The 16,421-nt window shown below is 42.7% G+C and overlaps 1 protein-coding gene across 4 annotated transcripts in view; it reads right to left on the reverse strand.

Annotated features, from left to right (window-relative positions):
• Window positions 1–1,326: 1,326 nt before the first annotated feature.
• LOC143297598 (acetyl-CoA carboxylase-like) overlaps window positions 1,327–16,421 on the reverse strand; it is an 81,885-nt gene continuing 66,790 nt past the window's right edge. For 3 of the 4 annotated variants that reach the window (XM_076610012.1, XM_076610011.1, XM_076610013.1), the window contains 10 exons: window positions 15,833–15,943; window positions 15,178–15,321; window positions 14,343–14,463; window positions 13,385–13,575; window positions 11,976–12,111; window positions 11,389–11,566; window positions 9,684–9,951; window positions 7,262–7,435; window positions 6,086–6,216; window positions 1,327–4,658 (listed from right to left, as the gene is read on the reverse strand). In XM_076610012.1, the coding sequence (XP_076466127.1) occupies window positions 4,478–4,658; window positions 6,086–6,216; window positions 7,262–7,435; window positions 9,684–9,951; window positions 11,389–11,566; window positions 11,976–12,111; window positions 13,385–13,575; window positions 14,343–14,463; window positions 15,178–15,321; window positions 15,833–15,943 (1,635 nt within the window). In that variant the 3' untranslated portion in view covers window positions 1,327–4,477. The remainder of the gene's footprint in view (window positions 4,659–6,085; window positions 6,217–7,261; window positions 7,436–9,683; window positions 9,952–11,388; window positions 11,567–11,975; window positions 12,112–13,384; window positions 13,576–14,342; window positions 14,464–15,177; window positions 15,322–15,832; window positions 15,944–16,421) is intronic. The other variant, XR_013057297.1, reaches the window with a different exon arrangement.

The following is a 16,421-nucleotide window of genomic DNA, read 5'->3' on the forward strand; positions in this document are numbered from 1 at the left end:
AGCAAGTGCATATATTTTGTCTGGTTGTAACTTGTGTTATCTTTTTACCGATTTCTAGTAATTCCTAGCTGGCAGCACATATATTTTGTTTCTTCTTGGTTTGATGAGAGATCAAAGTATGAAACTCCCTTCAACTGACAGTGAACTACATATCCTGTGATCAACCAGATCCCATTGTATTCCCAAACCTTTTGTCTCACTTCTTTGTCTCTACCACCACCCCATGTTTAAAACCTTTTTTGTAACTCTTGTTATATTGCAAAATTTTGATTTTCTCATTTTCGTCTCATTTGTGTGTGTGTGTTGGCGTGAAATTCTAAGTTGGGATCACAGCATTTCGTTTTATTCTGAAATAATCTGATGTTGCTTCTAACAATCTGAATCGGACTACCCATAACAGCTTTGAAGCAAAGAATCAAATTGACTTCATCTCTCTTCTATATACTCTTCATTTTTATTGATTCAACACCAAAGAAAACTTTCGATTTCCATTCAGCTGAAGACACATTAAAAGTATTAGACTTGGAATAATGCTGATGTAAACCACAGGTTTTTATTTTCTAACAACTGACAACCCAACATGACAGAAGCTGTATTAGCTCTCTTTTCCGTCTTTGTTTTTCTGTTTACCTCATTATATTTACCTGTTTTGCATGGTTAAGGTTTTCTGTAGTTTGGTGCAGGAATCAGAATTCAGAATAGTTTCAAGTCTACAGCAATGCATTCGAGGAACATGTCACAAAATGGAAAAAGATATTACAGGAATTGGGTTTTGGGGTTCTGTTTGGTTTTGCATGCTTATGATTTGGCTGCATGTTACCGGTACTTAACTGTGTATATAGTGAAATAGCCTGGAAAGGTGTGGTGTTACTCTGTTTCTGACTGACGTGTTTGCAGACAGAATGGTGATAATGTTTTTTCATCCCACCTTTGGCATAACTTTGTTTAGCCACCTATTGCATGACATGAATGAGTCTTTACAATAAACAAGAATTGTTGTTATTTGTTGAGTTTGTTGGTTCCTGATTTGTTATCAGTGTGTGTGTGTGTGTGTACATTACTACCTTTTCCATTTTGAACACACACTCACACTGAATCAAGCAACACTACAATTTTGTTTCATTCTCAAAAAGTATTCAAACAACTCTACTACTTTGTTTTATTCTCTAAATGTATTCATATCATTTGTTGTTTTTTTCAGAATGTGCGAAAAGTAAACAAAATAAGAATAATTTTGTCAGACAAAAAACAACAAAGGAATTGTTCCACCAACAGATAATTCAAGCAACACAAAGAGCAAAACAAACTGGCGTCAACAAACGATCATTGCTGCAGTGATCATAACGAGACTAAATTTACTTCCAATCACATTATGCATTAATGAGTATATTCAATCAATGAAAAAATCGTTTTTTCTCCACAAAATACAGATCACTGAAAAAATATGTTTTTCTCCACAAAATACAAAAAATTAAAAGTTAGTTAATAGTCAACTGCAGAGATTTAGTCCGTTATTTTGTGTTAACACTTTTTCATTTAATCTCTTATCAGACACGAATATGTATCATGAAAGTGAGAATTAATGCATACATGAAGATGATAAATGTTTAGTAATTATCATTCACTTCCAGAACATATCACAACAGAATATGGACACTGCATTAAAAATTCACACGCTTAGCTTCATAAAAAAAATATAAACAAATATTTCATGCTTCTTTGAACATAAATATCACGAAGCTCTGCACATAGACACCTTCTTCCACATAATCAAGAAAAACAACAAAAAACAGAAAAACCCAAAACCAACCAGCCCAAATCACATTGAAAAGAACTGCTGAGATTACTAAAGTTTCTGTTGTAATTGTTCTCAAATAAATAAGTCGATCAACAAGCTCTCACACAGAAAGAACAGGGCTAAACAAAGTCTCTCCTTCCATGCAATACAAACTGCAGTCCATCAAATAGGTCTGGTGTTCTCAAGCCCAGATCATCATCATTCCCCTCCACATCCCCCCCCCCACACACACACACACACAGCCCTCTCAGTACACCTTGATTTTAGCCAGTGCCAGAATTCAGGAATTCCTGCCTTTTGCACAGCACACATTCCATGCTCTGGAATTCCTGTCTTTTGCACAACAGCACACATTCCATGCTCGGGAATTCCTGCCTTTTGCACAACAGCACACATTCCATGCTCGGGAATTCCTGTCTTTTGCACAACAGCATACATTCCATGCTCGGGAATTCCTGCCTTTTGCACAATGCCTTTATTCTGATCACGCTCGCGTCCCAAGTACAATAATCGCAGCAAGATAGTAAAAACAACTGCTTTCATAAAACCCTGACTTAAACATTGAAAGTTATTACATCATTCACACAGCTGAAAAGGAAGGTTATAGAATTGTTCATAGTTCTGCCAGGCGCATGTAGCTGGCTCGTCGTGAAAAAGTCAAAACGTTTTTTCAGTTAATTAAATGGCCCACACTGATCAGGTGATGAAACTGCCAGTGTCATACGTGTGGGGGAAAATAAAACGTATGAAGGTTAGGCTTCAGGCAACATCATGTTCAAGAATTAATGACAGATCAGTTCATATACGTATTAATAATAATAAGTATCTGTATAGCGCTGAACTGTATGCAGAGACAAAGAGCTTTCACACCAGTCATTCACACACATGCAGAACTCTAGATTCAGAGGGAAACCAGTCATTCACACGCATGCACACCTTCCGATTCAGAGGGAAACCAGTCACTCGCACGCATGCACACCTTCCGATTCAGAGGGAAACCAGTCACTCGCACGCATGCACACCTTCCGATTCAGAGGGAAACCAGTCACTCGCACGCATGCACACCTTCCGATTCAGAGGGAAGAAAGACAAAAAATACATCAGTGAATAGAAAGCACGAGACACTGTTCACTGGAAAGGGGGAAAGTGGAGGGGAGAGGTATTTGGACAGAGGTAGGTTTCCTCAACCCCCTACCCACCCGCACAGGGAAAAGATCAAATGCTGAAGCTGTGAATCAAAATGGAGCCAACACACAAAATGTCAACAACCGTAATACACAAAAAATGCTTTTGATGATCAATTCAAGCATGTCCCATCTCTATAGCATGCCAGTCACCATGGTGACAACACGACAGACTCAGCATGGTCATCATTATATTTCAGGACACCTGAGCTCACCAAAGTTTCTTCGAATAAAAACCACCACCACTAGATGCACTGGACACATGACAACGTGACATGGACAATGAATATGTATTTCTCCTTCTGAAGTCGCATCTCTCAACTTGCACAGTGTACCATCTCACATCATACAGCCTTTGTTCAAAATGACAGAGACAAATTGGCAGAATAAGGGTCAGTGACAACAGCAACAATATCAGTCTTAAAGTCAGGTCATCTCAGTCTTTGTTCAAAATGACAGTGACAAATCGGCAGTGCAAGGGTCAACTACAACAGCAAGAATATCAATCATAAAAAGAGGTCAACTCAAGCGACAAAGAGAGATCGTTTCACACTTCACGTTTTGGCACTTGACAAGAAAAGCATTAAATTAATATCAGGCTTCTGACATGATGTGATGATGTTGTCTTACAAGAACGATGTACTTCTTTTTGTGCTATCTTTGTGTCTGAAGGAACCACAACACTAACAATGAAGCGTTTAACTGTGTAGCCTATCGCAATAAATACTGGTCCTACAACATTCTTCTGTCAATTTTGTAACAGAAAATATATGAAAACACTATCTATACATATACTTTTTTTTTTTTTTAAATACATTGACATACATACTTACAACCATCCCTGAGCATGTGCGCACACACACACACACACACACACACACACACACACACACATCTTTATTTTGCAACTGAAAATTCCAGAAATGAGAACATTTTCTAAGAAACAAGCATTTTACTTCAAAATCCTTGATCAAACACAAAACACACTCTCTCCAATACACACACTAACACTCCCTCCAACACACACACTAACACTTCTACCAACACATACACACACACACACTCCCACCAACACATACACACACTCCCACCAATTCACACACACACACTCCCACCAATACTCACACAAACTCCAACCACACACACACACACACACAAATGCATTAACAACACTTCCTCTTCTCTGCCACACTGCCCAGTGTCGATCCGTGGTTATCACAGTAGCTTGTTGTTGTTGTTGTTGTTGTTCTGAACTGACAGACCCTGCACTCTAAGACAACCAGTTATCAACAAACGACCAGCTCAGCACTGACAATGCTGCATTAGTCGTGCACCAAAACCCCCACCCATTGCCCCAAAACCACCAACCACCCACCACCGTCCATTGAAATGCATTGCTTGTTCACATCTCAGCGTTACCACCAAACTGGCTGTGCTGCACCCCTTCCTGAGAAGCAGGCAACACCACACACAAACAATCAGCAAATCCGTCCCATCACGCGAGAGTTGAGTCGACAACGTCTCCTGTCACGGAGGAGGGGTCAGGGGTCTCGGTGAGGTCAGAGGTCTCCATGGAGGCCAGAAGTCGTGCCAGTTCCGAGCGCTGTGCAGCTGTCAGCATGTTCATCGTGTTGGCCACAGTCTCCATGGCAACGTCAGGGTTGTCGTCCAGCACTCTGAAAAATCAACACAGCACACAGTGTTGTTAGGTTTCAAGTTTCAGTTTCTTAAAGAGGTGTCACTGCGTTTGGACAAATCCACACACCCTACACCACATTTGCTAGGCAGATGCCTGACCAGCAGCATAACCCAACCCACTTAGTTAGGCCCTGAGTCCTGATGATGATGACGATATGAGTACTTATATAACGCCTATCCTCAGTAGGAAACCAAGCTGTAAGCGCTTTACAAACATGGCGCATGCCAATGCATATGTGTACATGTCAGTGTGGATTTCTTCTACAGAATTTTGCCATAGGACAACACTTGTTGCCATGGGACCTCAGGTTACCGTCTTATCTGAATGACTTGATTTTCCAGTCAAACTTCGGAGAAAGGGCGAGAGTGGGATTCGTACCCAGACCTTCAAGGACTTTTTGTATTGGCAGATGAGAGCCTTAGCCATCCTGCCACCTTCCTCAGGTCTCAAAAGTCTGGGAAAATCCATCCACAACTTTTAGCATAATGCCGCTGACAGAAGTGGCTGACAGACGAGTAAAACACAAGAGGCAAAGCCTTCACGACTCCCAGTAAATCTGCCTAAGAGAATTACTGTGTGGAGAAAAAGCCCCAAGTATTGCCAGCAAGAGTGTTTCTCATAAAACTCCATTTTTTACTAGCCTCCTCTTTTAACCCAATTCAGGTGATAAGGTTTACCACACACACACACACACACACACACAAACACATACACAGACACACGCACAATGAACATAGAGGTAGGACAGTGTTTTTGGTCTCAAAATTTTAAAACATTTATTAAAAAAATAAAAAATAAATTTTTATTTATCAGTTTTAAGCAATGAAGTTTGATGGGCGCAACAGCCGAGTAGTTAAATCATTGGACTTTCAATCTGAAGGTCCTGTGTTCGAATCTCGGTAACGGCACCTGGTGGGTAAAGGGTGGAGATTTTTCTGATCTCCCAGGTTAACATATGTGCAGACCTGCTAATGCCTGAACCCCCTTCATGTGCATAAGCAAGCAGATCAAATACGCACGTTAAAGATCCAGTAATCCATGTCAACGTTCAGTGGGTTATGGAAACGAGAATATACCCAGCATGCGCACCCCTGAAAACGGAGTATGGCTACCTACATGGCAAGATAAAAACGGTCATATATGTAAGAGCTCACTCATCTGCATATGAGGGAATGTGGGAGTTGCAGCCCATGAGTGATGAAGAAGAAATTCTAAAACACTCAAAAATAACAATAAGTGTATGGATACAGCGCCTAATCGAATAATTTTGCTCTTAGTGCTTTACAATTACAATAGTTCCATTTTTTTTTTTTCAAAAACATATATATAATCCATCACTTTCAAATGACCTGAACGACCCCTGTACAGTGAGGGAGGCAACACAACACAACACATCACACTGACCGTTTGACGTGCGCCTTGACGTGGTCCTTGTGCAGACATTGGATGTTATCCAACAGCAGGGACTGACCCTCCCCCTCCAGCTGTCCCTCCAGCCAGCTGACCACCTTCTGGTCATCCTCCCACTGGTACGCCTGGGGAACAGCGTCACCATACACAACGTTTCAGTTTCAATTTCTCAATAAGGCAAGTCGTCGTCACTGCATTGGACAATCAACCCTGCACCACTTCTGCTAGGCAGAAACGTGACCAGTAGCATAACCCAACGTGCTTAGTCAGACCTGAAGTGCATGCATATATATTTGTGTACCTATCAGAGTAGATTTCTGCTACAGAATTTTACCTGAGGACACTCTGCTGCCGTGGGACGTTGGTTTATCGTCTCATCTGAATGACTTGATGCTCAGTTTGATTTTCCAGTCAAACATGGGAGAAAGGGCAAAAGCAGGATTGGAACCTAGACTCTCTGTATTGGCAGATGAGTGTTTCATAAACAATGAACAATACACAGTGCCCATGGGGGAAAAAAACATCAAGTTAAGTCACATATCTGTGCTATTACTGTGCCTCAACATGGCCAGGTGCTTTCAACAATAAACACTGAGCAATACAAACTAAATAATAGACAGAACGTCTGGGAAAGGCGCTATGCCTACTCACTGTCCCTGTGTTATTACTGAGCCTCTACAATGCCACATGCTTTCAGCAATATACACCAAACAATAATCATCATAGAAATGAACGTGAAACAATCATCATCAAGGAAGAAAATACTAAACTATTATGATCAAGGAAGTCCTTCACAAACAATGAAGCCGTCAGTAACACTGGAGATGAGAATGTAGCCAAAATGCAGAAGCACAAATATGGGCAGGCAAACAGCATGCTTCTGATCACGTACTTGCAGACACCTCTCTTCAAATACCAAAACTCCCTTGTAGACAGCCAAACAGCTGAAGCTAGGATTTTATGATGATTTCTTCAACGCCAGTCACTCTGCATTGCGAAGCACTTTTGTGTTGGAAAATCTGTCCTCTGCCCTTGGTGCATGGGGCAAACCATGCCCAGTCTCGAGTCTCCATGCCATCACCTCAACAAGGCCAGGTGCTTTCAATGACATATACAAACAATTCACAGCAAATAACAGACTCAAACACACACACACACACACACACTCACATTGAGGGGTCCCTGGTCCTCAGTGAACCACCTGTTGAGGATAGAGTCGAGGTGTGCCTGTGACCCCAGGCGGTAGTCGCCCTGCTCTATCTTCCTGCGCGCCTGGGCCTCCAGAAGACGTCGCCGCAACCGCCAGTAGAAGAACTGCCGGCTCTGCTGCCACTGGATCACGTCCTGAGTACGTACCACACAGCGCTTTGTCATCATGAGTACGTACCACACAGCCCTTTGTCATCATGAGTACGTACCACACAGTGCTTTGTCATCATGGGTACGTACCACACAGTGCTTTGTCATCATCATGGGTACGTACCACACAGTGCTTTGTCATCATGCTACGTACCACACAGTGCTTTGTCATCATGGGTACGTACCACACAGTGCTTTGTCATCATGACTACGTACCACACAGTGCTTTGTCATCATGGGTACGTACCACACAGCGCTTTGTATTCATGACTACATACCACACAGTGCTTTGTAATCATGAGTACGTACCGCACAGTGCTTTGTCATCATGACTACGTACCACACAGTGCTTTGTCATCATGAGTACGTACCACACAGTGCTTTGTATTCATGACTACATACCACACAGTGCTTTGTAATCATGACTACGTACCACACAGTGCTTTGTCATCATGAGTACGTACCACACAGTGCTTTGTATTCATGACTACATACCACACAGTGCTTTGTCATCATGACTACGTACCACACAGTGCTTTGTCATCATGACTACGTACCACACAGTGCTTTGTCATCATGGGTACGTACCACACAGCGCTTTGTCATCATGGGTACGTACCACACAGTGCTTTGTCATCATGACTACGTACCACACAGTGCTTTGTCATCATGACTATGTACCACACAGTGCTTTGTCATCATGACTACGTACCACACAGTGCTTTGTCATCATGGGTACGTACCACACAGTGCTTTGTCATCATGACTACGTACCACACAGTGCTTTGTCATCATGACTACGTACCACACAGTGCTTTGTCATCATGGGTACGTACCACACAGTGCTTTGTCATCATGGGTACGTACCACACAGCGCTTTGTCATCATGGGTACGTACCACACAGCGCTTTGTCATCATGACTACGTACCACACAGTGCTTTGTATTCATGAGTACGTACCACACAGTGCTTTGTCATCATGACTACGTACCACACAGCGCTTTGTCATCATGAGTACGTACCACACAGTGCTTTGTGAGTGTGACTACATACCACACATGCTTTGTGAGTGTGACTACGTACCACACAGTGCTTTGTCATCATGACTACGTACCACACATGCTTTGTGAGTGTGACTACATACCACACAGTGCTTTGTCATCATGACTACGTACCACACATGCTTTGTGAGTGTGACTACATACCACACAGTGCTTTGACATCAACCACAGGAGGAACATCGTGAATACATGTCACACAATATTTCATCATCAACAATGGGAGAAAATTCACATCCTGAGAACACATTATTACAGAATAAAACAACAAGGGAAAGTCTTGTTGTGACAGAAAAGTAACACAATACAACACAGCATATTGATGTTTCTCCTCTCACACACAGAGAGAAATCTGGTTGTGACAGAGAAGTAACACAACACAACACAAAACACAGGTTTTCAAGCCACCATCTTCATCCACTCACACAGAGAAGTCAAATTCAACACAATACAACAAAACACAATATAACACACAGGTTTTCAAGGCACCATCTTCATCCACCCACACACACTGAAGTCACAACACAGCACAACACAACACAACACGCAGGTTTGCAAACCACCACTGTCCCTCCGCCACTCACACAGTGAAGTCACAATTGAACACAACATAATATAAAGAAAACACAACACAACACAACACAACACACAGGTTTTCAAGCCACCATCATCCTCCACTCACACAGAAAGTCACAATTTAACAAAACAAAATACAACAAAACACAACACAACACAACACAATACATCCATGTTCAAAGCAGTCTTATTCCACTCACAAGAGAAGTCTCACTGTGACAGAGAATTCTCACTGTGACAGAAAAGTAACACAATACAAGAAAACACAACACAAAACAACACATAGGTGTTCAAGCCTGTCTTTTTCCACTCGAAGAGAGAGAGAGAGTCTGGTTATGACAGACATGTAATACAGCACAATAACAAAAAGAAAAAATGACACAACACAAAATAATACACACAGCTTCTCAAGCCACCTCCTTCAGCCACTCACACAGAGGAGTCACAATTTAACACAACACAATAAACCACAACACAGCACACAGGTTTTCAAGCCAACATCTTCATCCACTCACACACAGAAGTCACAATTTAACACAACACAACAAAACACAACACAAAGGCTATCAAGCCACCACCGTCCCTTCCCCCCCACTCACCGAGATGACCCCCTTCTCCTCCATGCGGCCCGGCGTGTCGTGGAGGTCAGCGAAGTGCAGCGCCACCGTGTGGTAGACGGGTGCCAGACCGTCCTCCATCTTCTTCATCTGTTTCTGCAGCTCCTGGCGTTTCTCCGGAGTGGCCTCAGGACTGGCGGCCTGCTCTCCCATCTGCCTCAGCTGGGGGTCCAGTCTGCGCATCACCTTGTCCAGGTCCTTCCGCCGGAACTTGATCTCCACTGTGCCCTCCGCCTCCAGCACTCCACCTCTGGTGTGTGTGGGAAATACATGTACACCGTGACCGATCGACTGTCTGAACAGTTTCAGTTTCTCAAGGAGGCGTCAATGCGTTCGGACAAATCCATATACGCTACCCCACATCTGCTAGGCAGATGCCTGACAGCAGCATGACCCAACGCACTTGTCAGGCCTTGTGTTCATGCTGAAATATTTGTGTGCCTGTTTGAGTGGATTTCTTTTTGTATAATTTTGCCAAATGACAACACTCTCGTTGCCATTGTTCTTTTTCAGTGTGCCAAGTGTGTGCTGCACTCGGGACTTCGGTTTATCGTCTCATCCAAAAGACTAGATGCTCAGTTTGATTTTCCAGTCAAACTTGGGAGAAAGGGCTCTCACAGACTCTCTGTATTGACAGTGGAGTGTCTTAACCATTCTGCCACCTTCCTCCACTGTCTGAACAGTGATGATGTATTTCATTTTTTATGATAGTACTAATGATGGAAATAACATACACACTGGAACTCATCAACATAAAAAAAAGAAAGATATGTGACTGTATGATAATGGAAGTAGCATATGCACTGGTACTGATAAACATCTTGCAAGGAAAATGGATTTTTCTCAGTTCAGTTCAGTTGCTCAAGGTGGCATCACTGCATTCAGACAAGTCCATATATATATATACACTCAAGACCACATCTGCAAAGCAGATGCCTGACCAGCAGCGTAACCCAGTCAAGACATTTGTTCACAAGGGCATAATAAAGACTGAAGAGTCGAGTCCTTAGTTCATGAGGACATGATAAAACCTAAAGGGTCCTTAGTTCATGAGGACATAATGAAGTCTAAAGCATCATTAGTTCATGAGGACATAACAGAGTCTGAAGGGTCATTAGTTCACGGGGACACGATAAAGTTTGAAGGACATAATAAAGTCTGAAGAGTCCTTAGTTCATGAGGACATAATAAAGTCTGTAGGACATAATGTCTGAAGAGTCCTTAGTTTATGAGGACATAAATATTATAAATATTAGTAGTATTATTATTATTAGTTTTTTTTATGTATTTATCTATTATTTATTTACTTATTTATTTTTATTTTATATATTTATTTATACATTTATTTATTCTTTTTTTTTTTTGTTTGGTTTGGTTATTTTATTCTATTTTATTCTATTATTTTAGTTTATTTTAGTTTATTTAACTTTTTTCTCAAGGCCTGACTAAGCGCGTTGGGTTACGCTGCTGGTCAGGCATCTGCTTGGCAGATGTGGTGTAGCATATATGGATTTGTCCGAATGCAGTGACGCCTCCTTGAGCTACTGATACTGATACTGATGATTGAATCTGCAAGGAACACATGGAAATACAGCAACTTCCTACAATGAAGACACAAAACAACAACAACAAGCAAACAAAAAAGAAAGAACCAGGGTGTGTGTGGGGGAAAGAGACAGGGACGGACCTGCTGAGGGAGTCAGCGAACATCTCCATGTGGTCGGGGTTGATGGTGGGGTCCACCACCACCCAGGATCCCCCCCTCAGCTCCCCATAGGGCGGGATGTAGATCAGCACCGGGTGCCGGTACTCGCGCAGCGCGTCCACGATGTATGACCCAAACTTCAGCACCTGGTCGTACATGTCTGGACATACACGCACACAGATGTTAAGAACACATGCACACACACACACAATGCAAACACACAACATACACACACATGCACAGCACACATACACATGAGTGCATGCACACACACGGCACACAGCATATACACACACACATGCCCAGCACACATTCACAAACACATATACACACGGTTTAATTTTTAAAGAGAAAACAAATCATCACACACACACACACCTTTACACACTCAGGCCACCACTCCCATATCTTATTCATTACAACAACCCCACCCTCCCAACCCCTGTGTGAGTGTGTGTGTGTGTGTGTGTGTGTGTGTGTGTGTGTGTGTTGCTCAATGATTTCATGTCACTTTAGTAAGACTGGTATCACACTCACACACACACACACAACTACAGTGACCTCCCTACCTTTCATGCCCCCGGAGAAGCCCCGCCAGTTGGCGAAAATGAACAGTGGCAGCTCCTCCCGGGCAAAGTCCCTGATGGCCTGGGCCGTCTTGTAGGCAGAGTCAGGGAACCACACCTGGCCCGCTTGTTGGATTACCTGTACACAGAATAATAATGATGATGATAATAATAATAATAATAATAATAATAATGATGACAATGATGATATGATAATAACAATGATGATAATGATGACGATGATGATGATGATGCTGATAATGATAATCAGAAGAAGAAGAAGGAGCAGAAGATGTACTTAAACAGCGCTGAATCTTGTGCAGAAACAAATCAAAGCTCTTTCACACCTACCTTTCACACACATGCATCACTCTGAACCAAAGGGACGAAAGATAAACATAAACTTATAACTATATGTGGACAGAAAGCTGAAAAAAACTGTGGACAGGGAAAGGGAGGGTAGGGAGGAGCTGTTTTTGAGGCCAGACTTGAAAGAGCTGAGCACCGGGATTTGAAGAAGCGAAAGAGGGAGATCATTTCAAGTCCAGAGAGAGAGAAAGAGTGGTGGCCGATGGTGGAGTGTTTAGATCTGGGAACACAGGCACAGAGTGGGTCTGGAATTGATCGTAGAGAGCTAGATGGGGTGTAGAGGTGATGGCAGTCACATGGAAAGGGTGGGCCAGGTTTGTTTATGCATTCATGACACAGAGTGCAAATCTTGCACTTCATTCTGTGTGAGAAAGGGAACCAATGGAGAGACTGCATGAGAGGAGTAATGTGCTCAGATCTTTTCTTTGTTAAAGCAAAGTGGCTGACTTTAACATGTTTGTGAAAAGACGACAGAGAAAGAAAGAAACAAGATATGAAACATTACTTGCTATTTCTAGCACTTCTGTTTTAATGTATACTGGGGTTTTTTTATCATTTACCTCTGAAAGAAGATATTCAAGTTTATCTATCTGCTTGAGCATGTAGTGTGCTTGTGTGGGTGGGTGTTCATGTGCGCATACATGCATACATATGTGTGGTGTGTGATCAAATACATACCTTCCTGTACTTAAGTATACACACAAGTCAAAATCACACACACATACGTCTACATTTATGCAGCAGGCACATGTACACAGAATGCACATAAATGAACTGACAAGCAGCTACAGGCATATATCTATCTATCTTTCTATCTCTCTCTCTATCTCCATCTCTACACCCTCCACCCACACACCCTATATATATATATATATATATATATATATATATATAAGAAAGAGAGAGAGTGGAAATGATTTGATCATTAATATTCCATAGCCCCTCATAAAGGGGAGTACAGAGAGAGACAGAGAGAGAGAGACAGAGACAGAGGCAGACAGACAGAGAGAGGCACATAGAGACAAAGAGAGAGAAATACACACCTTGGTCTCGGAGTCGAGGTTAGCGGGGTCGGCGGGCACGGTGACCTCCACAGTCCTGGTCTCCACACACACCACGCCCACAGGGATACCCCCCAGCCTGGCCCTCCCAACCACCACCGTCTCTGCCCACGGCTTCAGGATCTCATCAAATGATCCCACGTCAAAGAACCCAGCCTGGAACTGTTTCGATTCTGGAAGAGAGATCAAGGATAGGTGTATGAGGAGTGGAGTGGGGGTGTAGTGGAAATGCGTCAATCTGAGAAGTGAGGTTGACCCAAGGACAGGTGTAAGAGTGGTGAGTGGGGGGAGGGGTGAGGGGGGGTGGGAGGTAATGGAAACCTGTCCTCCTAGGAAGTGAGGTTGAGTCAAGGACAGGTGTATGAGTGGTGTGTGTGTGTAAGGTGGGAGGGGGGATGGTAGAAACCTGTCCACCTAGGAACAGAGGTCGAGTCATAGACAGGTGTATATGAGTGGAGTGTTAAAAATGTGTTTCCTGGAACATGTGAGTCAAGGTGCTGGAAAGATCTGTGACTGTGTACTATGACTTGTGTGCATGTGTGCACGCTCATGTTGGTGTGAAGCGTGCATGTGTGTATGTGTGTGTGTGTGTGTGTGTGTGTGTGTGTGTGTGAATAATTTATCAATGTTTTGTATCTTGTGTTAAAATTTTCCTTTTTGCTTTTCTATCTGTAAATGCCTATGGCTCATTTTTGAGATATGGCATAAATGCTCATAATACTACAACCACTAGTAATAAGAAACATATTTAAATAAGAAACAGATTTAACAAATATCTTTTTCAAAATGTTCCATTTGAAGAACAGAACTGCAATACCACTGTATATCAAACCCCTTTTGGGGGGTGGGTGGACGGGGAGTGGGGGGGGGGGGCACGACTATCACACGACCAGAAACATGGGGAAAGACGTGGTCACTGTGAGGGGGACGTGCGACTCACCAGGCACTTTGCGACCGGCCAGCATCCAGCGAGGGTCGTAGGGCGTCTTGGTGGGCATGAACTCCACGTTACGGGCCACCGGGTCCACCGTCTCCAGTATGGGCAGCCGCCCTCCACTGCGCTGCAGCCACAAGGCACAGGGGGTGATGGGGTGAGGCACAGACACATTGATGCACAAACTCTCTCTCTCTCTCACACACACTGTGTGTCGCTATCACACATACTCTCTCACTTACACATACATTCACACACACACTTGATAGGTTGATGCACAAGCAAGTGTATGCTCACACACAGACACACATACACTGAGTGTTGTTGCCACACAAACTTTCTCACACTTATACATACACACATACACTTGATAGGTTGATGCAAAAGCAAGTGATGCTCTCTCTCTATTTTGATTCATTTTCATTTTCTATTTGCCCTGAGGGATGGATGAAAAAAAAGCACATGTATGCTTATTCCACTTCCCTCAATGAAAAACTTGTTCGTTTGGGATGACAAAACAACAGAATCTACCATGAATGACACACAGATCTTTATCCATATCTTCTGAAAATATCAGAACAAAGCGTTGGCAATGACTTCAGGAACAGAGACATATGTGAAGGACGTATCAGTTTAGTCCTTTTTGATCGCAAACACTCTGATAGTTGTCCAGTCTGACTTGGAGAACAAAGCACTACAAATTCAAATGATAACACCAGACAAGGTGGCAGCAATGTCAGGATGGATCACAGACGACTACAGGCACAGGCTACTGCCATTCAAGTGCACAAAAAACACCTGGACACCCCACGGAGAAAGAGAGGGAGGTGGGAATGAATACCTTGGGCAGGTAAGACAGCCACTTGAGGATCTTGTCTACCCCGGCAAAGTCATCGTGGACCACGGCGTGTGTCACACCGTTGTTGTACATGATCTGGATCCCTCCCAGCTGGTTGTTGCTGGTGTACACCTCCCTCCCCAACACCTGTACAACACAACACCGTCATCTACCTTTCGGCTACAATGCTTTATTTCTAATCCCTTGAATAATAATAACAATAATATCATTACTACTACTACTAATATTAATGGTATTAAGAAGCAGTGCAACACGGCATGAAATCTTTCTTAAAAAACAAAACAAAACAAAAAAAACACACACAAAAATCAGTGTTTTCACAAAAGGGTCCTTTCAAGGACTTTAATAAGATGTGGAGTTGCTATAACTAGTTGTGTACAACTCTAGACAAATGTTACAGACTGAATAGCTCTTTTTTCTGAATTGATGTTTACAAACACAAACTGTTAACCAAAACAACCAAAGGGGGAGAACTATTTGTTCAGAGGAAGATACTACAAAGGCATGTCTTTTTTTTTTTTTTTTAAACAAAGTCTCATTAAAAACTAAAAAAAAACAAAAACACAACAACCCCCCTCCCACACACACCCTATATGAACCCTGTGTGCCTCAAACTCCAACACTATCAGCCCTTCACCTTGTTGAGAGCAGATGCTCCAGTCAGAATGATGTGGGAGTTTTCCACCTGAATGACCCGCTGACCCAAACGCACCAGGTACGCTCCGATGCCGATCGCTCGACATGTCACCTGATTTGTGGGGGGAAAAAACATACAACTCCATATAACACAGTGACACGTACAACTCCAAATAACACTGTGAAAAGATGAACTTCTGTAACCATGAAACAAGTTGTGACTTAAAACTATGCGCTGCTGAATGGTTTTATTTTTAACAGTCACAACCAAACACAAAGAGCTGCTGTCTGTAAGGTGTTCCAAATACACACAAGAATTTATGAAGTTTTTAACACACTCAAGCTTTTACTAAGTGTACACATACACACACACTCACAATCCCCTTTACACCTTCCTTCCATCACCCCTTACACACACATGACACACCTTCTCCCCTCACCCTCACACATACAGGAGCGCATATGCACACACATTCCTCAACACACACACCCCTCATCTTCCCTCAACACATACACACACCACATACAGAACACATGCACACCACACTACACACACACCATACACACACACACACCACAAACACTCATAA

The sequence above is a fragment of the Babylonia areolata genome, chromosome 23 (assembly GCF_041734735.1).
Source record: "Babylonia areolata isolate BAREFJ2019XMU chromosome 23, ASM4173473v1, whole genome shotgun sequence".
Taxonomy (NCBI): Eukaryota; Metazoa; Mollusca; class Gastropoda; order Neogastropoda; family Buccinidae; genus Babylonia; species Babylonia areolata.